Below are 22,551 nucleotides of genomic sequence, written 5' to 3'. Positions count from 1 at the left end.
AAGCTTCTTTCTGTCTCTCTGTCTTTCTTTCTTTCTTTTTTTTTCTAGTTGTGAACATGGCAAGACATTCATCAAGTCTCCTTCAGATGTTAGTTCTGTTGCTCTGCATCACTGGAGGTAAATTAATTACACTGCAACTAACCTACAGTTTATGACCTGAAAAAAAATTGCCCTTACATTACATTTACATTGAAAGACAGGAGAACAGGTCATTTTAAATGCTGGAAATTCAAAAATGTGAAAGAAATGAATCTCTGGTGTAACAATAAGACAGTAGTTTAGTTTACAATGATTTTATAACAGCAGCATGGTTAACCATTCTAAAACCACTAACCTCATGTGGCCTCATGTAGCTTATTGCTTTTATTAAACTGTATTAAACTATTAAACATGAAAATCATACATATTCTAATCAAAATAAATTCACTGCAAGAACCAAAGTACAGTAGTCCCAGTGACTGTCTGCTGCAAGGAACCTAACAGTGAATAGTCTATTGTAAACACTCCATTGTAAATGTGAAAGTAATCTATACTGATAACTGCAGGGCCCATCACTCACCTAAATGTTATCACAAACTGTTTTTGTTCATCAAAATTCACAATAAAACCTGACATTGTTAAATTAGTTTGGTGCAGAAAACTGAACTAAATATAAAGTCAAACATAAATTAAGATGGAGATAAAGAAAGATAAAGAAAGGCAGAGAGATTTCTACACCTATGTGGGCAAATCTGCTGCTAACATTACACGTACACTACTAACATTGTCTAATATCGCCCCCTTGTGTTTAAAAGATGTAACGTCTACCGTTGCTCAGTCAGTAGAATCATTTCTAGGTCTTCAGTGTCAACAGACACTGCTGAAGGTCTATAGCAAGGGCGTCAATACTGTGGGTGCCTCGGGGCTGACGAGCACCCAGTGGGCGAGGGGGGCGAGGGGGGCGCGCACTCATACTCGCAGCCGCACGCTCGTACTCGCAGCGCGCTCCCATTTGTTTATGTTTTGCCGGCTCTTCACCTAGCAGGTAAATTAACCGAATTAAAGTTACAAACCCCCCCAAAAATGTAAAATATCCGCCCAGAAACCGAAAATTTTCGGACACGCACTCACGCACACAATAGAGTTGACATATATCGGCGCCCCTGGTCTATAGTGTTGTATCTTGTATATTTTATGTGCATATTTCTATTCTTATTTCTATTTTTGTCTTGCCACCTTACTGATGGTGTTGCGACCCCAGGGGGTCCCCAAATGATTTTGGGGGGGGTCCCCAGATGATTAGCTTAATGTGCAACATTGTTTTCTCACTGAACAGTAAACAAACCAACATACAGTATAAGTGTATACAGGGTATCTGTGCATTTATAAAGAGACAATTTAACATTCTTAATGTCTTGTGACACTTGTATGTCCCTCTAGGGATCAATAAAGATGTTTCCTTTCTTTTCTTTTCTTTTCTTGTCTTCTCTTTTCTTTTCTTTTCTTTTCTTATCAGGACATAGTCTGGTAGTGAAATCATCAGTTGGAGATGATGCTGTTCTACCATGTGAGGTTGGTCCCATCACTGATCCCACCATCGTCCTGGCTGACCTGACCATAGAGTGGTCCAGACCAGGCCTACCAGGTAATGTGTATTACCAGAGGAACGGGGCGGAACTTGATGCCACTACGAATCCTTCCTACAAGGGAAGAACTTCCCTCTCCCAGGAGGAAGTGAAGAAAGGCAACGTGTCCCTCAAACTGACCAGAGTGAAAACATCTGATGAAGGAATCTACACCTGCCAACTTCCTGAAATCAACAAGAACTCCACTGTTCACCTCACTGTTGGTAAGACGATTGTTCTGAGAGATTATAATTGTTGGGGAACCAAAGTTAATTAAAAAAAGTGTTACTGTTCTACATTGTTGAACTAATTTTAGTTTTATATAGTTGAAATAGTTCTCATGGATCAGTCTGTGCCCTCACCTTAAAATATCCTTCATTGCCTGCAATGCCTGGTAGTTATTTCTAGTTAATGTTTATCAGTGGTGTAAAGTAACTAAGTACATGTACTCAAGTACAATGTTGAGGTATTTTTACTTTACTTGAGTATTTCCAACTTCCAATACTTTTACTTCTACTCCACTACATCTCAGATCCAAATATTGTACTTTTACTCAACTACAATAATTTTAACACTTTAGTTACTAGTTACTTTGCAGATATAAATTATTATATTATAAAACATACATTAACCACTTTAGCCCTATTTTATACCTAGGCTATTTGAAAATAGCAGATCTACAAGCTCACAACGTGTCGCATCGCGACACAGTGTGAGCTTGTAGATCTGCTATTTTCAAACATTTTAGTACTTTTGCTTTTGGTACTTTATGTATATTTTGATGCCAATACTTTTGTACTTTTACTCAAGTAACATTTTGAACACAGGCCTTTTACTTGTAACAGAGTATTTCTACATTGCTGTATTGATACTTTTACTTACAGTACAGTGTACAGTAAGTAAAACATTTGAGTACTTTCTCCACCACTGATGTTTATGTTGTTGCTGTCAGGCAGAAACATGCATGTATTTCAACTTCTTATGTTTTTTTCAAAAACTAGATTTTCAGTCATTCAGCCTTAATCCAGCACTATATTGTGCTGATCAGAGCAATGGTCACCGACTGATGGCCATTTGAAGTGTTACACACTGCTGTGGTGGCCCCTATGTGTGCAATGTAGTTTTTTGGGTGTGACTATTTTCATGGTAGAACCCTGAACAGTGTTTGTGCCAAGTTCGGTGTGGATTGGAGCAACGGGGTACCTGTGGCCCCCCGGGGGCCCCCAACAAGGCCCCTGGTATGACTATTCTGATAGCAGACCCCGGAGTAACTGTGTGCATGTAGCCCCTGGTGTGGCTATTTTGATGGTAGACCCCTGACCAGTGTTGGTGTCAAGTTTTGTGCAGATCAGAGCAACGGTGCGCCTCGAAGGTCTGCATGTTATGTTTGTGACGTCCACCCACACACACTGCCGGTTGACCCTCTAGGCAATTTTAATATAGGATGTATGAACTACATACTACAGTGTCCCACACACGTAGCAAAAATAGCCGATCTACAACCTCAGTGATAACGCATCGTGATGTGATGCGTTGTACTTGTAGATATGCTATTTTTGCTATTTTTGCTATTTTGGATTGTAAAAGTTAAAGTGGTTAAGTGTGTCTGTGGTTTTTATAAATATGGAACCAATGAAAATGTAGAGCTTGTGACTAAATAATAACTAGATTAGGTCAATTGGAACACAGGTTATTTTTTCCCAAAAATGCAAAAATGTGGCTGTCGTTGATCAATACACGTTATTTGGTAGATCTCCTCAAAATGGTGTAACTAAAATATTTTCTACACAGGTGAAAGCATTTATTTGTATTCAGGAATGTATGTATGTACTTGTGTATCATGTTGAGTGGTAAATCACTGATCTATAAAAGCTATTGATTATTGAGTTGTAACAATAGTTGTAAGGAGTCAATCTGAACTGTTTCACCTTCTCTCTTCCCTCCTCTTCATCTTTCATTCTCTCCAGAGTCTTCTTCAGATGGACCTGGTCCCGGGCGGGGTCATACCATTATCATCTTCATCTTCATCATCTTCATCATCAGCATCATCGTCATCAGTGTCCTGGTTTATTAGAGACAAAGCATTCTCAGTGTTCTCATGTTTTATTTCATGTCAACTATATACCAGTAACCTGAAAGCTGATTGTATGACATTCTGTATAGTAGCTCCATAAAGAACCTCTCACTCCGCTATACAGCTCCGAGATGAGGTTCTATGTAGTTCTCATCCAGAATCGGGTGAACGTCCGCCAAGGCTCCGCTGTTTACCCTTTTGTATACATCGTATCCCAAAACTAATGGTAGATTCCAAACCACACGGATGTTTAAGGTTTGGTTCGGAGCTTAATATTTTAGGTCCGGAGCGAAACTACCCGTTTAAATCGCTTATTTAGTCAGCCTGTGGCCATGTTTCCCATTCAACCCGGAAAACCCCCCTACGTCCGCTGCCAGTACTGCTCCCGGTTTGGCTACAATGGGAAACATGCAAAGATTTGATTTAAAAATGTTCCCTTTAAAAAATATATATAAATAATATATATATATATTCAAAAATAGTAGATCTACAAGCTCAAGCTTATATATGCTATTTTTAAATAGCCAAAGTGTAAAATAATGCTTAAAGTGGTTAAAATATAAAATTGCACAGATGCTTTCCCACAATCTTTCTTTACCCCAGAATTGGAAATACAAAAACTTGTTCTGGTCGTGTGCCTATAGTGTACTTTAAAATTGAATATAATATGAGTTGGTATGTTCCTGATAACCCACATTGTTTCTTATACATATTGCTCTTTTTTTGTAGGGTTCTTATTGTACTTATTTTATGCCCAATTCTCCATAACATTTAGAGGACCCCACTTTTGGAATTGCTTGCCGCCTCATATCAGAGACTGTGCTAGTTTAGCTCTTTCAAGAGACTAACACTGCAGCTATTATTATCCAACTTAAGTAGCACATCTTAACCACTGCTGTGTGTGTGTGTGTGTGTGTGTGTGTGTGTGTGTGTGTGTGTGTGTGTGTGTGTGTGTGTGTGTGTGTGTGTGTGTGTGTGTGTGTGTGTGTGTGTGTGTGTGTGTGTGTGTGTGTGTGTGTGTGTTTTTGGCCTCTCCGGCACATCATGTTTTGATTTTCTTTTCTTTTCATATAAAAATTATATATTTTTTCCATTTTGTTTTGTTTTTTATCATATCATGTCATTTTTAAATGTGCAATAAACTAAACTAAACTACTAAATGATGTTAAAGGCCCAAACCTCTAGTAATATATAAGTTAACACATTATTTTTGTTAAATTCATTACTGTCACTCAGGTTAATATTGTAAGGCTATTTGTGAAATTGTGATTGACTGTATGATGCTCTCATATTGTAATTATTTGTTTAATTAAGAGGCAAACTTAATGTTGACTGATTTCCTCATGATATATGATTTGATTTTTCACTGATTGAACGATGGCACCTGTGTGTGAACTGCTAGGTGTGTGTGTGTGTGTGTGTGTGTGTGTGTGTGTGTGTGTGTGTGTGTGTGTGTGTGTGTGTGTGTGTTCAATAAAAAGCCTCACTGCGAGGGCAGCCTTGAGAAACTGTGTATGAAGTAAGCTCTGTCTCGTGTCGTATTTACTTATTTATTCCCCCGCAGTTCGGTGTTATTATGTTTTGTATTTGAGTGTATTTTGAGTTCTCTTAACAGGTTATGGGCCCAGAGTAACCCAACAACACTAGACTAGACGCGTGTTGTATAGCACGCTGTGTCGTAGCACCATGAGGAGAGCAGCCGAGCCAAGTAGCCGCTGGGCGAGACTTTTGTTTGACGGGGATGAAAATAATTACAAACTATGAGATACTAAGTTTTTGGGCCACCTTCGTTTACAAGGGTTGAAAGAGACTATTTTAACAGAGCTTGATACTGGAGGAGAAGAAGGAGCAGAAGAAGCTCTGCAGGAAGACACAGCGAAAAATGCGGAAGCGTATTCAGAGCTAATCCAGTTCCTGGATGACAAAAGTTTATCGCTGGTGATGTGAGAGGCATCCGACGACGGGCGGGCAGCACTACAGAATTTAAGAGGCTATTATGCAGGTTCAGGAAAGCCATGAATAATCTGCCTGTATACAGAACTGACCTCGCTTCAAAAAAATCAAGTAGCGAGAGTGTAACAGAGTATGTGATTCGTGCAGAGGCCGCCATCATTGCGTTAAGGTCTGTGTGATCGTGATGTGACGGCTGGAGGACCCCTGGAGTCCTGAGCCGGGGAGCGACCGGACCTCCAGCTCCCCTTGACGCTCTAGCCCTGTTTCTATTCTATATATACTTATTATATTATTATTATGTGCTATTCAAATGGAATGGGGTGTTGGGGTTCAAGTGGTTAATGACTCACTCACATAACAAGAGATCCATATGAAAACATTAAACCCCAAACACAACACATGTGGGAAATAAATGTAATCAAATGTAAATCAAATGTAGGAATTTAATTTAAGTTTAATCATCTGACTATCTGCGATAACAAGTACAGAGGATAATGTCACAGCTTTCCTAGAGCAGATGCACAGGTATGGTAAACGACACAGTCAGACAGCATTCTGCAGAGGTCCCTGGCACAGAGGTCCCTGGAACAGAGGTCCCTGGAACAGAGGTCCCTGGCACAGAGGTCCCTGGCACAGAGGTCCCTGGCACAGAATAGGCCAAATCAGCTGGAAACTGAACATTCCAGGTGGAAAATTCTCTCTACTGGCATTGTTTTCCTATTGCTGGTTTTGAATGTGAGACATTTAGGCCAATAAATATACCAAGTGCCCCTGGTCATGGAAGTGGGTTGACACACATGTTGAGTTTTGCACCAATGTAAGTAACATCAAACAAATACATTTGCCAAGAAAATGTATAAATAAAACAAGCCTAGTGATCACAACCAAATACAATACAGCTATGACTAAATGCATTTGCTTCCATGGCCAGTGGGGGGCACTGTGTGCATGTTATAATGGCCTTGTTGATGATACAGTGAATTATGGAGTCATAAATACACACTTACACAGACAGTATCATTACAATAGAGTTAATTTAACTATTTGGTTACATTTGTACAAATGGATAAATTAATGGATTTCACTGTCAAATTGGAAATTGGACCCCAATTTATTACGTTTTGATGTGCATTTCAATTAATTGCAGCTGATTAGTCAATAAATAACATTTACAACCAGAGGTGGGCAGAGTAGACAGAAAATACATCTAATACTAACACCAATGATGAGGATTATAATAGAATGGGTTTTTTAATGATAAAATGCTGCCCATGGTAGTTTCTCACACTGACTAGTGTCTGTCTGTCTGTCTGTCTGTCTGTGTTATTATAGTGAACTAAAACTGACAAAAAAATTACAACTAACTAAAATCATAAAGAAAATTTCCTCGGTTTTAGGCTTTGTCAACATTTCATAAGCCTAATAATTTCACAATATAAAAAAAAGTAGTGAAAATAGAAGATATACAAGCTCAAAACGCATCACAATGTGCCACTGTGAGCTTATAGATCACCAATTTCACAATTCTGCTGAACTTTTTGAATCTCATACCTGATAAATACCTCATATTAGAATAATAAAATAAAAAACTAGAACCAACAGTAAAATTAATAAAATAAACAGCCTTAAAAGTGAAAAACTAGCTAACTAAACAAGTGAAAACAAAAAGGAAAAAGAAACAATGGAAATTTTGAAACAATAAGAACCTTGCTCTAGGTCTGTAAGACAAAATAATCATAATTACTGTCATATTCACGTTTCACGACATGTTGAGAAGTTTGAGCAGGAGCTCCTCCACCATCAGCCTGGAACCAATAACCTCCTGGTCACTCACTCACTCACTCACTCACTCACTCACTCACTCACTCAGATCACACACCTGCCACACATCACACTCAACCAGGAGCAGCTTTACACAGGGACACACATAGGCCAGGCTAATTAAAAACTACAGGGTGGCAAAAAAGTTACCACTTAAGCCCCATTTAAAGAATAGCACTTGCACGTATGCTCACACAACACATCTTTGTGAGTGTGTAGATCTGCTATTTTTGAAAAATATATTTGTAATTGATTGATAGTTTTGCATAATGACCTGCCCCAGACAGGGAGGCCACATTTTAAAGTCATTAATGAATGCATGGCTGCAGAAAGAAAACAAGTGTCTATAAGAGTCTTTAATAAAACTTTAGAATACATACAGTAATTGAAACTGTAACATAGACACAAAACAACAGGACACTGCAGGGACTCTAAACATGTGTGGTGATACAAGGGCCTAACTCTGCTGTGTAAGTGGATGTGTGTATGTGTGCGTATGTGTGTGTATATGTGTGTATATGTATAAGTGTATAATCATGTGTGTGTGTGTGTGTGTGTGTGTGTGTGTGTGTGTGTGTATGTGTATGTGTATGTGTATGTGTATGTGTGTATGTGTGTGTGTGTGTGTGTGTGTGTGTGTGTGTGTGTGTGTGTGTGTGTGTGTATGTGTGTGTGTGTGTGTGTGTGTGTGTGTGTGTGTGTGTGTATGTGAATGAATGAATGAATGAATGAATGAACTTTTATTTCCGTGTCTTGTCAAAAAAGACCCATCCCTTACGGGATTATTAGACACCAAAACATAAATAAACAATATCAAATTCTCTTCATAGAAGACTGCACAAAGGAAAACGTTTGGCAAACACCCAAAACAAAACAAAAATAAATTACACTTCACATGTATGTTCTTTTTGCCCGTCTGTCCCAGGCCCCTTCCAGATACTCCGCAAGTGCAAATATCCTGTGCTCAAAAATCCATGTAAGTCTCTGTGCGTCATCCAACCAAATCAAATCCGGGTTTCTACACCGCTTAAATAATCTTTGACGCAGGTCATGATACAAAGGGCAATAAAAAACAAAATGGAACTCACTCTCAATATCCGCAATATCACAATAAATACAAACCCTCTCCTCTTCCACTACTCCTCTATACCTACCAGTCTCAAGGTGCAGGGGCAGGATCCCAGAACGGAGTTGGGCACAAAGAGATCTTTGTCTTTTGGACAATGGAGCACTAACATATTTTTCTTTAACATAACAGCTTTTTAACATAACAAATGTTCTAAGTTTTGGTTTATACAATATATCCTGTGACCATTTGCTCTGATACAAACCATAAAGTGTCTCCTTCACCACAGAGATGTTTGCAATGCTGTTATTTTGAAAACTGTTAAGCAACCCAGCCCTCAGAAGTATATCCTCTACTGTACTTGCCCATGCACCTTTTATCGAGACATCCCAATTAAAGATTTTCTTGGCAACTCTATTCTCTGGCATTTTGATTAGTCTATTCCATAAAGCTACCATGCTGCCTTTCCATCTGATTTCACATGCCTCCCATCCCATGTCTCCTGTTATTGCCAATACAGGTGCAAATTTATGTACTCCAAGGAAATACCGTATAGCCCTATTCTGGACCATTTGTCCTTTCATATTTGTGTTTAACCCCCATATCCCAGCCATATAGTCCATGACAGGGCAGACACAAGTGTGAAATAATTTGGAGTAGGCAGCATATCCCAGATCACCCAGCTGTTTAGTTTTTGCTATAATACCACCCAAAGCTCTGTTTGCAGATCCGGCCAAGACTGATGTACCATATTCAAAATGTAAATGTTCATCCAAGTTAAGACCTAAGTATTTGTAATTCTCAACATACTGTAGTTTTTGTTCCCCTAAATAAAACTGGAAATCACTCCTCTTTACTCTAGCTTGTCTAAAATGCATGATCTGAGTCTTACTATGATTAACTGTCAGTTTCCACTTTTTACACCAATTATCTGTACACATCAACATTTTCTGTAAATCATTTTCATTTTCTGCTACCACAATTATGTCATCAGCATACATCAAAATGTCTAGTTTGGTACTGCCATCATAGTGTAAACCCAATCCTAGTTGTTTGACTTCCTTGGCCAGATTGTTGATGAATATAGCAAAAAGTGTAGGGGAGAGACAATCCCCTTGCTTGACACCAGATGGCGTTGGGAACCACCCTGAACAGTAATCATTTACTCTAACACATGCCTGGGGGGCTTTATACAAAGATTGTATGGCCCAGTAAAACTTTCCGTGTATACCCTCTTCCAGAAGACGATAAGCTAGTAGATCTCGGTTGACAAAGTCAAAAGCCTTTTGGAAGTCGATATAACAGGCAAAGGATGACTTGTTTTGCATGATTCTATTGTTAACTACTGTTGTAATGGAAAATACATGATCGATACAGGCTCTAGTCTTTCTAAAACCATTCTGTTCTTCTACTAAAAGGTTATTTTAGTGTGTGCATGTGCATGTGCATGTGCATGTGTGTACATGTGTGTACATGTGAAATGTGTATGTATGTGTATATGTGTACGTGTGTGTGTGTGTGTGTGTGTGTGTGTGTGTGTGTGTGTGTGTGTGTGTGTGTACGTCGTGTGTGTGTGTGTGTGTGTGTGTGTGTGTGTGTGTGTGTGTGTGTGTGTGTGTGTGTGTGTGTGTGTGTGTGTGTGTGTGTGTGTGTGTCTACGTCGTGTGTGTGTGTGTGTGTGTGTGTGTGTGTGTGTGTGCGTATGTATGTGTGTGTGTGTGTGTCTACGTCTATGTGTGTATGTGTGTATGTGTGTGTGTCTACGTCTATGTGTGTATGTGTGTATGTGTGTGTGTGTGTGTGTGTGTGTGTGTGTGTGTGTGTATGTATGTATGTGTATGTGTGTGTGTGTGTGTCTACGTCTATGTGTGTGTGTGTGTGTGTGTGTGTGTGTGTGTGTGTGTGTGTGTGTGTGTGTGTGTGTGTGTGTGTGTGTGTGTGTGTGTGTGTGTGTGTGCGTATGTATGTGTAGTGGAATGGAAATGTCTCTGTAACCACAACACCGGTGCTCTCTGGTATAGCAGCATCCTGCATCAGGGGAAAACACACTGTGGTTTTAAGATATTAAAGCCTCCCTCTGTCTGGTCTCAATATGAACACTTTGATGTTAGTGAGTACATAGTACATATGAAACCATAAAAGATCTTATTAAACGCCCATCGACTATTAACCCATTTAGACCCGAGGCAGATTCTAAAAACGCCTTCTAAAGCCTGACCTAAGTTTTCTGAAAAACAAATAGTTACAAATAGGGGTTCCCGCCCAAAATGGGTTAAAGGTCATAATCATAGACTTTATTGAGACATACTGTACAGTACAGCATAATGTCCTTACTGATAACGTAAGTTAATAAAATAGTTATATAAGACATAGTCAGAGATCTCTCTGTTCTGCTGGCTTCCTAGAGGCAGAGGCACCCTGGAGGAATTTGATTGATTGATTAAATATGTTATTAGTCAGAAAAGTAAACAGTACGAGGTGCAGTCAGACATTAAGGCTTGGTTTTATTTTTATGTTATGTTGATGCCGAACACTTGAACACATGACCACCCCCCAACCCCCCAAAAAAGTGGGGAAAAAAAAGAGTAACACTGTTAGTTGTTCATAAATTAAACACTAACCATCCCTGGCTGTCTTGAGTGACCAATCAGAATCAGGTATTGTACAATTATCTTTGTTTGTTTATTAAAAAAGGATCCCCATTCTTCCTGGGGTCCTGAGACAATAATATACATTAACAATAAGAAAAACATTACATTCTCAGGCCCGGGGGGCATGCTTGAGTGAAGAGAATTATGCACGCACGCACGCACGCACGCACGCACGCACGCACGCACGCACGCACGCACGCACGCACGCACGCACGCACGCACGCACGCACACACACACACACACACACACACACACACACACACACACACACACACACACACACACACACACACACACACACACACACACACACACACACACACACACACACACACACAGCGTATGTATAGTGATATCGAAACATGTCTGTTAACCAGGACTTAAAGTTGCTATGGTAACAATGACATAGAAGGAACAGACCATTGTAATGATGAGTTGGGGTTTTAAGGTGTGAAGAACAACAAACTTCCGCCTGCTTCAGTCCTCTGTATGAACACTCACTATGTGTTCACTGTTTGATGTTAGAGAGTGCATAGTATGCATGAAACAACTGAACTATGATTATTATGATAAATGTTCATTTATTTGGGATTTTATTCATAAGGTGTGTTCATAAGACTGACATGACTCTGTCAAAACCACCTATTGTCATTTAAAGGAGCACTTTAAACCCATTTTCAACCTTATCTTCATATAATTAGACCTCATAATGCTCATTATAATATGGCTCCATCTCTATCTACTCAGAGGGCTGTAGATTAGGTTTAGGGCTGTGGACACTGGACCGTTCAGAAAGCTGACTACTAATGACATCATGTTATGGAATGGTATTTGACATCTAAGTACAGATGTGCTATGGATGGAATGACACTTCTATACTTTTATCATCTAATCCAGATGTATAATACAACAAAAACTATATAGAAACACTGACAGGGATATGACACGTGAGCGCACACACACACACACACACACACACACACACACACACACACACACACACACACACACACACACACACACACACACACACACACACACACACACACACACACACACACACACACACACACACACACACACACACACACTTTGCATATATTGGCAGATGTGAATTAAAAAAACTTTGAACCCTTTGCCTTGATGATTACATCCTTACTGCCTGGGTTCAGAATAAGGATATATATAGACGGAGTTTCAGACGGACCGATCATACCAGCGCACCAACCGGCGTGGTGCTCACTTCTCAGACAACAACAAAGTAAACTGCAGCCAGCACAGTGCATGAAAACATGAATGAAGACACGCCCGCATAGCCTGCTTGATAATGTTGGCTGGGCAAATCAGAATCTGTAATGGATGCCCCCCCCCCCCTATGCGCGCGTTTGACCCATTTAGGGGGGGGGGGGTGGGCGGCGGTGCGCTAGGGGGGGTGCACGATGCGGTGCGGGTCACATGCGCACGATTTTTATTAATAATTAAACTACTATAAAACAACAGTAACAACACACCAGGTGGAAAAGATCTACAAGCTCACAATGCGTTGCGCTTGTAGATCTGCTATTTTCAAATGGCCAATATAGGGCTTAAGTGGTTACTGTATTGTTTTGTAATAATAATCGAAATCTAGTAACTAGTGAATAAATTTTTCAAATATACTTAAGTACAGTTCTTGAGTAGCCTACATCTACTTAAATGTGCCCAAAAAATGTATTTGAAAAAAAATATTTTCACTGTTTTCAGGTCAAATATTGATATGTGATTAAAAAGCGATTAATTGCGGTTAATTAATTACAAAGCCTCTAATTAATTTTAAAAAAAGATAATCGAGTCCCAGCCCTAATATATATATATATATATATATATATATATATATATATATATATATATATATATATCCACACCATCCTATTTACAGTATTCACAACATATATACAGTAATGACCATCATGATCTTGTGAACCAGAAACCTGCACCATGTACAGTTTATCAGAACCATGATAGGTTCCACGCTCGGTTGGCTTGATTGATTGAAACCAGAGGTTTCAATCAAGGACGGGTGTTTAGCCAAGAATATATCATGGTTAAAATTGAGTTTGAAGTTACAATGGGTTTGTATAGGAGAAATGTCTGATGAAATTAATATCAAATGTCTAAATACTAAATCAAGCAACTTAAAAACTGTCTGAGTAAACGTTAAAATGAACCCAAACATGTTTGAGAGTGAAATATCCCTTTAAACATGCTGTACAATGTAGCCTGCACTTTATCTGCTGTGGTAACACTTTACATGAACTGTGGAATATATTCATTACCTCCACATCATTATCAAAGAGCTTCATCTTGACTCATTCCTGATTCCTGACATTTGAATAAACTGGATCAGCTGCATGTTGACGTCTTGAAGTATTTGGGACTGAAATATGAGTTCAAAGTTAATTAGAAAATGGGGGTCATATTTCAACATTTTGATGAATATGTTCAGTCAGGTGTTTTCATCTCTCAGTTTGTTGAGTTTTGTCGTTCACTGAGTTAAATTCTCATTCTATCTTAATAAATCACACAGATAATCTCTGCTTACTGGACATTTACTCAACAACCACTTGACTGCAAAATATTAATAATATTATGTACTCACCATTTTCATAGTCATGAGATTGAGGGAGTTGTTCATAGTCACTTGTGTAGACTAAAGGTAAATAAATAAACATTACATTCAACATTCAAACATGGTTACAATTATATGAATTAGTCTGCTAATTAGTAAGTAGGATAAACAAATGTGACCAAATTTGACTGGGAGACAGTCATCTAGCATTTTTTCATTTTCATTTTTCTTGTCATATGAAAGCAGGGAATCATATCAAAATAATGATTCAAGTTAAAACTCTTCAGTAGAGAAAACACCACTTGAATTAGAGGTTGCTAGCCATAACCCTATATCTTAGCTACATGTTTATGCATTTATTTCATATTTACATGTCGATTTAAGATACTCTAGTATGTGAAGAGTCTAATGAAGAGTCTAACTGGGCTATTAACTCATTTTTGGAGAAAAAATAATGTTTTGAAAACAAATAAAAATAATCTGCTTTCCTGAACAATGGGCACCAGCGAGATGCCTGTCCCCCAGACAAAAACAGTCACAAAAACATTTTAACTGATGAAGTTGTTCTTATTAGAAAAACTAGTTGAATCAACCAACATGATTGGCTGAAAGACTGACCGTGCTGCAGTGTATCGTACACATCATCAGGAGCCGCACTTTGATTGGTCATCTGGACTGCAGAGGATCCCTGATTGGTTCCCTGAGACTGAACACGTCTGTAATTAAAAGATATACAGTATAATTAACATAAATTAAGTATTAACCAGATTGTATCTATTCTACCGCTGTCATGTTGATGAATATAGATCTTTACTGAACGTACCTGACACAACAGAGATCTGTAAATAAAATAAAAAAGGCCACATACAGTTAGTTATATGTACATCTTTAATCCTTCATAATTGCTATGCCAAGTTATTATCTTCACCAGGCCGGACGGCCAAAGGACGGAGACTATGTTTTCTCCCCTGTCTGTCCGTCCATCAGTCAGTGTCTGTCTGTCTGTGAACAGCTAATCTCTGGCACCATTCAGAAACCTGCCTACTAATGACATCATGCACACTTCCAGTACGCCAAGGAAGGCCCGACGTTTTCAAATCGGCCCCATGGTGGCGCTATAACAGGGCCCTTCATTCTATCACTCTTGAACCGTAGGTCAAACAATCAAACTTTTTGGAACTTGGATCATGACGTAACTCCCCACATATGCTACGGCCATTTGTGCCAGGTACATTTTCTTCAAAACCTTGAAAAAAACCTACCTGTGCGTTTCTTCCACAGACACAGACACAGGATCAGCAGAACCATCGAGACTCCAGACAACATCACAGGATAGACATATGGAGGGAGAGAGGGAGGGAGAGGGGGAGGAGCTGGTTGGTCGTTGTCTTTGGAGGCCGGGAGAGAGAGAGAGAGAGCGAGAGAGAGAGAGACATCATTAATTAGTTGTTGTCTACATTTATCCTACCAAGGTCAGTCATATCAGTCTTATATTCCTGATATCGATGGTCATTTTAAACCCCCCTCAATTAATGCAATAACAATGTCTTCTATTACAGCATGCTAACTTTCCAGGTTGAGAAAGGCTGTAGATTCTAATTTAGCTCTGAATACCCATCGATGATGTCACTGGTAGGCACATTTCTGAACTGTCCACACACAGCCCACCTTTAAGATCCAGAGTGTGGAAATATTTTACTAACCACCTTGATGACCTCACCATATCATTTTAGCTGCACTAGTCAACTGCCATAGAACCCCTAGGGAAGATATGACTTTAGTCTGTATTGACTGGTCAGCTGTCATATCAGCCCTAGGGTTTATACAGCAGTTGACCAATCAGCACCGCCTCTCAGTCCTCATATAAAGTGTGTGTTTGTACCTCTCACATCCATCCTGCTCTCTGGTGACTCTCCACGGCCAGAGATGAGACACTTGTACAATCCTTCATCAGACTTGTGAACAGTGTGGATGGTGATCTGTCCAGTAGACTCAGTGCTGAGGAGGGATCCATCTTTATAGAAACCAGCTGGACGCTCAGAGGATGGTTTACCGGTTGTCTTGTCTTTGGACAGGCAGTGCAGAGTGACATCACTTCCTTCCATCACAGGAAGTACAGGCATCCCCAGGATCACATCTCCATCTGAACAATGATAAATAACATCAGAATAAAAACATTTATTACATCAGTCTGAACCGCATCATCTCAACATGATGGTTTTATCAGGAAAGACTCTTTAAAGGAGCAAATCACCCATTTTCAACCTTGCTTCATTTATTAAAGTGGTTGAACCAATTGATGTGAACTTGCACACAGGCATTGACCGTCAGTGTCATATGAGGACACTGGTCAGTGTCATATGAGGACACTGGTGAAGGCCATTTTTCACTATAGTTTCTATTAGCTTGGATTCCCCATCGATGATGTCACTGGTAGGCAGGTTTCTAATCTGTCCACAGCCGTCCTCTGAGACACAGAGTGAGTAGACAGAAATGATGTCATCTTACAATGAGCATTAGTGAGGATTATAAGGTTGAAAATGGGTGAAGTGGTCCTTTAACAGAACACTAAATTGATGAACGTACCAGTTACAGTGAGTTGAACAGAGTCACTCTTTCCCTCTGGAGACTCACACCAATAAACACCTGTATCTAGTAAAGGTTGCATGGTCTTGACACGACATCCCGTGTTGATCATCTTCCCCCAGTTACCACCATCAGTATCTCCACACTGTGAGGTTCTGTTTCTGATGTCTGTTCTCTTCACACGCCAGACAGTAGAGTCAGACAGTCTGTCCTCACAGCTCAGAACGACAGACTCAAGTATAAGGAACTGAGCTCTGTCTGGACTGAACGTGAGAGAGACTGTGGAGCAGAGAGAGAGAAGAAAGATGATTTCATGTACTGGATGTTCAAATCAATACTGTATTTGTTGTTACAGTTCTGTGATGTTTGTGTATTATTTGATCATCTGATGGACAGACAGACTTACCTCTCTGAACATCAACACCTTCTGCTGAGACAATCACCATGGAAACCACTAGAGAGAGAGAGAGAGAGAGAGAGAGAGAGAGAGAGAGAGAGAGAGAGAGATGTCTGCTAAATGAATACATTGTAAATTGGAATGGTAAAAGGTAAAACAGGCGAATACAAGTCAGGTGGGCACTAGGGACATCTGGGCAGCATATTTTTGGGATGACTGGGCACCTGGACATCTGGGCACTAGGGATATGTGGGCACCTGGACAACTGGGCACTAGGGACATGCGGGCACTAGGGACAAGTGGGCACCTGGACAACTGGGCACTAGGGACATGTGGGCACCTGAGGAGGTGGGCACCTGGACAACTGGGCACCAAAACCATCTGGGCACTAGGGACATGCGGGCACCTGGACGAGTGGGCACTTAGGGGTGGAGACATCTGGGCACTAGGAACATGTGGGCACTAGGGACATGTGGGCACCTGGACAACTGGGCACTAGGTACATGTGGGCACCTGAATTAGGATTAGTGTTTTTTTTTACTTAAAATAGCATACTGCTTTGTTGTTGGTAAGTGATATTTAACCCACTGTTCTTTAAACCCCCAAACACAACACAACAACAAGGTCAAAAATACAATAAAGGAGTTTATTAGTTTATTTATTGGTTTATTTTATTTATTTATTTTTTCTATCATTTTATTATGTACTGTTTAGCAATGGGAATTTTTCTCCCCTCTATATTTTAACAGTAGGCTACTATTTTGCTCCGTTTTCCCCCTCATTTTGTAATGTATTGCTCTATTTTTTCTCCCCTCTATTGTTTAGGCCACTATATTTTTTTCTATCAACGTATAGTGTACTGTTTAGCTATGTTTTCTCTATCTTAACATTGATCATTTGACAATTTTTTTGGTATCCTTATAATTCATTTTGGTATTTTGCAATTTTCCCATTTTTTTAACAGTACTTCACTTATATTGTACTTTGAAACTCTGTTATAATGTACTTTTGACCTCAGTACTATTTTGTCAAATAAACTCTTATATTGTATTTTTGACCTTATTGTTGTTGTGTTGTGTTTGGGGGTTTAAAGAACAGTGGGTTAAATATCAATTTACCAACAACAAAGCAGCATGCTATGTAACAAAGCAGCATGCTAACAAATCCTAATGCAGGTGCCCACATGTCCCTAGTGCCCAGATGGTTTTAGTACCCAGTTGACCAAGTGCCCACCTATCCAGGTGCCCACATGTCCCTAGTGCCCAGATGTCTCCACCCCTAAGTGCCCACATGTCCCTAGTTCCCAGATGGTTTTGGTGCCCAGTTGTCCCTAGTGCCCAGTTGACCAGGTGCCCACATGTCCCTAGTGCCCACGTGTCCCTAGTGCCCACATGTCCCTAGTGCCCAGATGATTTTGGTGCCCAGTTATCCCTAGTACCCAAATGGTTTTGGTGCCCTCCTGACCGGTTACCAAACAGAACATCCCAGAATGCACCTCTCTAGTCCAGATTATACCCCTTACAGAGAGAGATACACTCAGGCAGATTGCCTAAATTAACCCTTTCCTCTCAGCCCATGATCTGGAGAAAGTTCCAGACATAAAACACTCCTGTTCTCCCTGGCATATAAACAAAATGTTCTTGCCTACACATACACAACATATTGATACTGTCCTTGTTTTAATATTTTTGTTATTTTATATTTAAATGTATTTTGTATTTGTATGCTGTGCAGCATAAACCTTGTTTTTAAACATGCTCTATAAATAACATTAACTTGACTTGTGTTTTTCATAAATAAGGTAATTGTTGAATATAATATTATATACAGGATTTACCTCTCATAACATCACCACTGTTTGGAACTTCTGTTGAGACATGCCAGCATTATAAGCACATACACACACCTCCTTGTATTTTTCATACATAAGGTAGTTTAGGTGAATAATAGACTGGCTTCATGTACAGGACTTTATTGATGAAAAACACAAGACAGGTTTAAACTGGACTACAGAGGTATTACTTAATACTAAATGTGAAAGGCACCAAAAACATACATTGTTTTTGCGGTCAGACCTTCTTCAAGCACTTTAATTTAGCTTTTATTTATCATTATTCTTATTAATAAGAATATGGCAAATACAAATAATAACTAAAAGTAGTAGTAGTAGTAGTTATTAATTTATTTCGGTCCATTTAACAGAACATATTCTACTAAAAGGTGCATGTATGCTGAAGCAGAGGCTTATTTTGCCCCTATTTGAAAAGTAACTAAGGTTTTAAAACAAAATGTAATAACACACATAACAGTAGGCGGTGCCCTACGTCTCTGCACAGAGACAAAGGGTGAGTTTATATTAAGATATCACAGCTCTTAGACATACAGTATATGAGATATTAGAGGAGGAATATGTATTCCCACAGAGAGTACATGGTCTACCTTCCACTTGATTGAGAGCATTTGTTATACACATTATTCTGGAAAGTAACTAAGTACATTTACTTAAGTACTGTACTTAAGTACAATTTTAAGGTATTTTTACTTTACTGGAGTATTTCCAATTTTCAGTACTTTTACTTCTACTCCATTACATCTCAGAGGCAAATATTGTACTTTTACTCCACTACAACTATTTGAAAACTTTAGCTACTAGTTACTTTGCAGATACAAATTATTATATTATAAAAATACATTAAACCCTTCAGCCCTATTTTATACATAGGCTATTTGAAAATAGCCGATCTACAAGCTCACAGCACGTCGCGATGCGACGCGTTTTGAGCTTGTAGATCGGCTATTTTCAAACATTTTAGTACTTTTACTTTTGGTACTTTAAGTATATTTTGATGCCAATCATTTTGTACTTTTTTCTTTTTAAGTAAATGTTTTAAATACGGATTTCTATATTGCAGAATTGATCCTTTTACTAAGTAAAAAGTGTGAGTACTTTTTCCACCACTGGTCTTATGCTGTACGTTACGCCTTGAGGTTATGAGCTGCACACCCAGCTGCACATACATGGAAGGCTTTGGCACCACTGTAGACCACAGAGAGTCTAAAGATGTTAACGTTAACATTAGTCTTAATGTTAATATTGAGGTGGAGAGAAATAAAGCACTGATATGTTGCATTTAAAATCTATACTGGGTATTTTCTTATAATAATCCCCCCCCCCCACCCACCCCAAAAAAAGAACTGTAAGACTGTATATTAAGGCTTGGATTGCATTTATAATGCATTATAATGTGCTCATAAGGCACTTTTTATATAAATGTTTATAATTATAAGTGCTGCCTAATGCATTATAGCTCAGTGGAACAGCACATAATAACTAACATAACTTAGTCAGTTATAAAGTGCATTTGTTATAAGATGTTATGCATAATATACATTTAAAACAAGTGTTATTAAGTCTTAGGTGCATTATAATGCATTATAGACACAACCTTTAAGTAAAGTGTAAAACAAAGAAGAAAAATAATAATTTTACATACAAGCAACTTCCTCATCTTGTACTAAAACACAATGAATCCTCATGAAGGTACAAGAGAATGCACACACACAACATGAAAGTGAGTATACTAATAATAGTACAATATAATAAAGTATGTTTGTACACACAGACTAATAATAATAAAGTATGTTTGTACACACAGACTAATAACAATAAAGTATGTTTGTACACACAGACTAATAATAATAAAGTATGTTTGTACTCACAGACTAATAATAATAAAGTATGTTTGTACTCACAGACTAGAAGGCAGAGAGATGTTCTCTCCATCCTGTCTTGCTGCTCACTGACTGACTGACTGTGATGACACACTGACTGACTGATGACTCCTCCAACTGGGAGGAGCTACACTGGAGGTGGTCCACTGATGAGTTCCCTGACATATCCTCGTGTGTGAGGACCCTGCAGGAAGACATACGCTGTAATGACACCAGAAATACCATATGATAGACTACATTTACCACAACAGCACACATATTGCAAAACAAATAATACATATACTCAAACATATAACATCATGTGCACATATTCACGTAATAAAATCCCTCTTACTGTGGGGTGAGCAGAGTGAAGAAAGAGCACCTTTGCAGAACTCTGCCTCAGCCAGAGGGGAGTAGGCCTACTCTACATTAGTAACATCTGACTGGTTGAAATGGATGATGTGCATATCTAGAGGAGCAGGGGTCTTCAACAGAGTTACTACAGGAGGTAGTAAATGTTTCTGTGATGTTAAAATGTTTTGTTTTTTGCCAAAGTGTAAATATCTGGAAACACACATCAACATGAATCCAACATATTAATAAAGATAATGTGCCTGTAAAATAAAATGATAATTAAAAACAACGATACTAATTTACACAACACTGATGACCGTGCTGCTGTCAAATTAATATATTAATCCATAAAAGCTGCAGCATCATCACTTGCAGACAAACCATATTAAAAAGTTCCCTGGCTATAAATAAATATTATATTAAAATTGGCAAATCGGACCGGCGGGCAGGTGGACCTCTGACGTCACTGTGACACAGTCATATAAGCAGGGGAGAAAATCTGGCTTGCGGCTGGTGGGGGGGGGGGGGGGTCGCCCGCGAGCGAAGCATTTGTTTCAGGATGAAAAAACGCCTGAATTTTTTTTGGGTGGATTGTGTTAGTTTCTTTGTGGTTTTTGGTTACTTTATTTCGGTTTTAGGGTTAGGGTTATGTTATTTAATTCTTATTTTTGCCTGATTCTACTGATTTATTATCAAATTATCATCTTACCAGCTTTTTCAATTTTGCCATAATATAGGCCTACTGTCATTAAAAGTATGCAATATTATACTATGCTAGATATATATTATATTGTACTGTCATCAACAATCACTGTGCTATTCTGTCATAAACACAACTGTCACTATGTGTGATAAAAAGTAATTAAACTGTACACTACAATACACCATACACTACTGTATGTAAAAGAAGATTAACTTTCATGTTCCAGCCTATTCCTGCTATTGCAGTACCCCTCATCAACCAGTAGGTGTCCTACCAGACCACAGGATCACAGAGGCTTGCTTTCGAATCACACCGCACTCTCAAAAGTGCCTTAGATCACATTTTAAAACACCATTCTGTTTGCTGCTGCTTTTAACTGTTATTATTTCCCCCCTTTATGGTCGCCTTTTAAAACACCTATATTTAATAATATTAGATATATTTTTATTCTACCCGTTTATTTAAAGGACCCCAAAGGAAACAAGCCATAGTGCTATATAAAATACTATGCAAATAAACCAGTAGAAAATAAAAAATATGTACAGTTACAGTAAACAGTTCAATTAAATTTCCATTCATAGGAAAATCACCCAAAAGAGAAAGGGGGGGAAATGATCACTGTTAAAAGCAGCAATTCAAGAGTAAAAGTACAAAAGTATTGGTATCAAAATGTACTTAAAGTACCAAAACTAAAAGTACTCATTATGCAGGGTTTCCCATTTCAAGTTTTCAAATGTATAGAAATCATTTGAAAATAGCAGATCTACAAGCTCACAATGTGTCACATCTCGACGCATTGTGAGCTTGTAGATCTGCTATTTTCAAATGGCAGAAATGTATATAGGGCTGATGTGGTTAATGTATGTTTTGTAATAATAATCTAAATCTACAAAGTAACTCATAACTAAAGTTTTCAAAGAATTGTAGTGGAGTATAAAAGTACAATATTTGCCTCTCAGATGTAGTGGAGTAGAAGTAAGAGTATTGGAAATACTCAAGTAAAGGACAAATACCTAAAA

The 22,551-nt window shown here is 38.7% G+C and overlaps 2 protein-coding genes across 2 annotated transcripts in view; one reads left to right on the top strand and one right to left on the bottom strand.

Moving 5' to 3' along the window:
- The window catches only part of LOC308087207 (myelin-oligodendrocyte glycoprotein-like), an 11,841-nt gene extending 7,248 nt beyond the window's left edge, over positions 1 to 4,593 (top strand). Inside the window, exons 2-4 of the mRNA XM_080430922.1 lie at positions 49 to 117; positions 1,496 to 1,828; positions 3,572 to 4,593. Of these exons, the coding sequence (XP_080287048.1) occupies positions 57 to 117; positions 1,496 to 1,828; positions 3,572 to 3,678 (501 nt within the window). The 5' untranslated portion in view covers positions 49 to 56 and the 3' untranslated portion in view covers positions 3,679 to 4,593. The remainder of the gene's footprint in view (positions 1 to 48; positions 118 to 1,495; positions 1,829 to 3,571) is intronic.
- An 8,489-nt stretch (positions 4,594 to 13,082) lies between these two features.
- On the bottom strand, positions 13,083 to 22,095 carry LOC308086547 (uncharacterized protein). Its single transcript, XM_080430129.1, has 9 exons — positions 20,515 to 22,095; positions 16,771 to 16,818; positions 16,365 to 16,643; positions 15,661 to 15,921; positions 15,041 to 15,166; positions 14,602 to 14,617; positions 14,397 to 14,494; positions 13,809 to 13,859; positions 13,083 to 13,586 (listed from the first exon to the last, which is right to left on the bottom strand). Exons 1-9 carry the CDS (start codon positions 20,543 to 20,545, stop codon positions 13,519 to 13,521), a joined length of 978 nt encoding a protein of 325 aa, XP_080286255.1. The 5' UTR covers positions 20,546 to 22,095; the 3' UTR covers positions 13,083 to 13,518.
- Between the last annotated feature and the right edge of the window lie 456 nt (positions 22,096 to 22,551).

Source organism: Gymnoscopelus braueri (assembly GCF_963280865.1).
Source record: "Gymnoscopelus braueri genome assembly, chromosome: 6".
NCBI lineage: Eukaryota > Metazoa > Chordata > Actinopteri > Myctophiformes > Myctophidae > Gymnoscopelus > Gymnoscopelus braueri.
This window is presented reverse-complemented; position numbering and strand designations above follow the sequence as displayed.

Excerpts from the sequence above, each read along its gene's own strand:
- LOC308086547 (XM_080430129.1), bottom strand. The coding sequence starts at position 20,545 with ATGGAGAGAACATCTCTCTGCCTTCTAGTCT. Across the intron at positions 15,922-16,364 it reads TGTTCAACTCACTGTAACTG|ATGGAGATGTGATCCTGGGG; the intron begins GTACGTTCATCA and ends ATCATTGTTCAG. Across the intron at positions 13,860-14,396 it reads GTACGATACACTGCAGCACG|TCTACACAAGTGACTATGAA; the intron begins GTCAGTCTTTCA and ends ATTTACCTTTAG.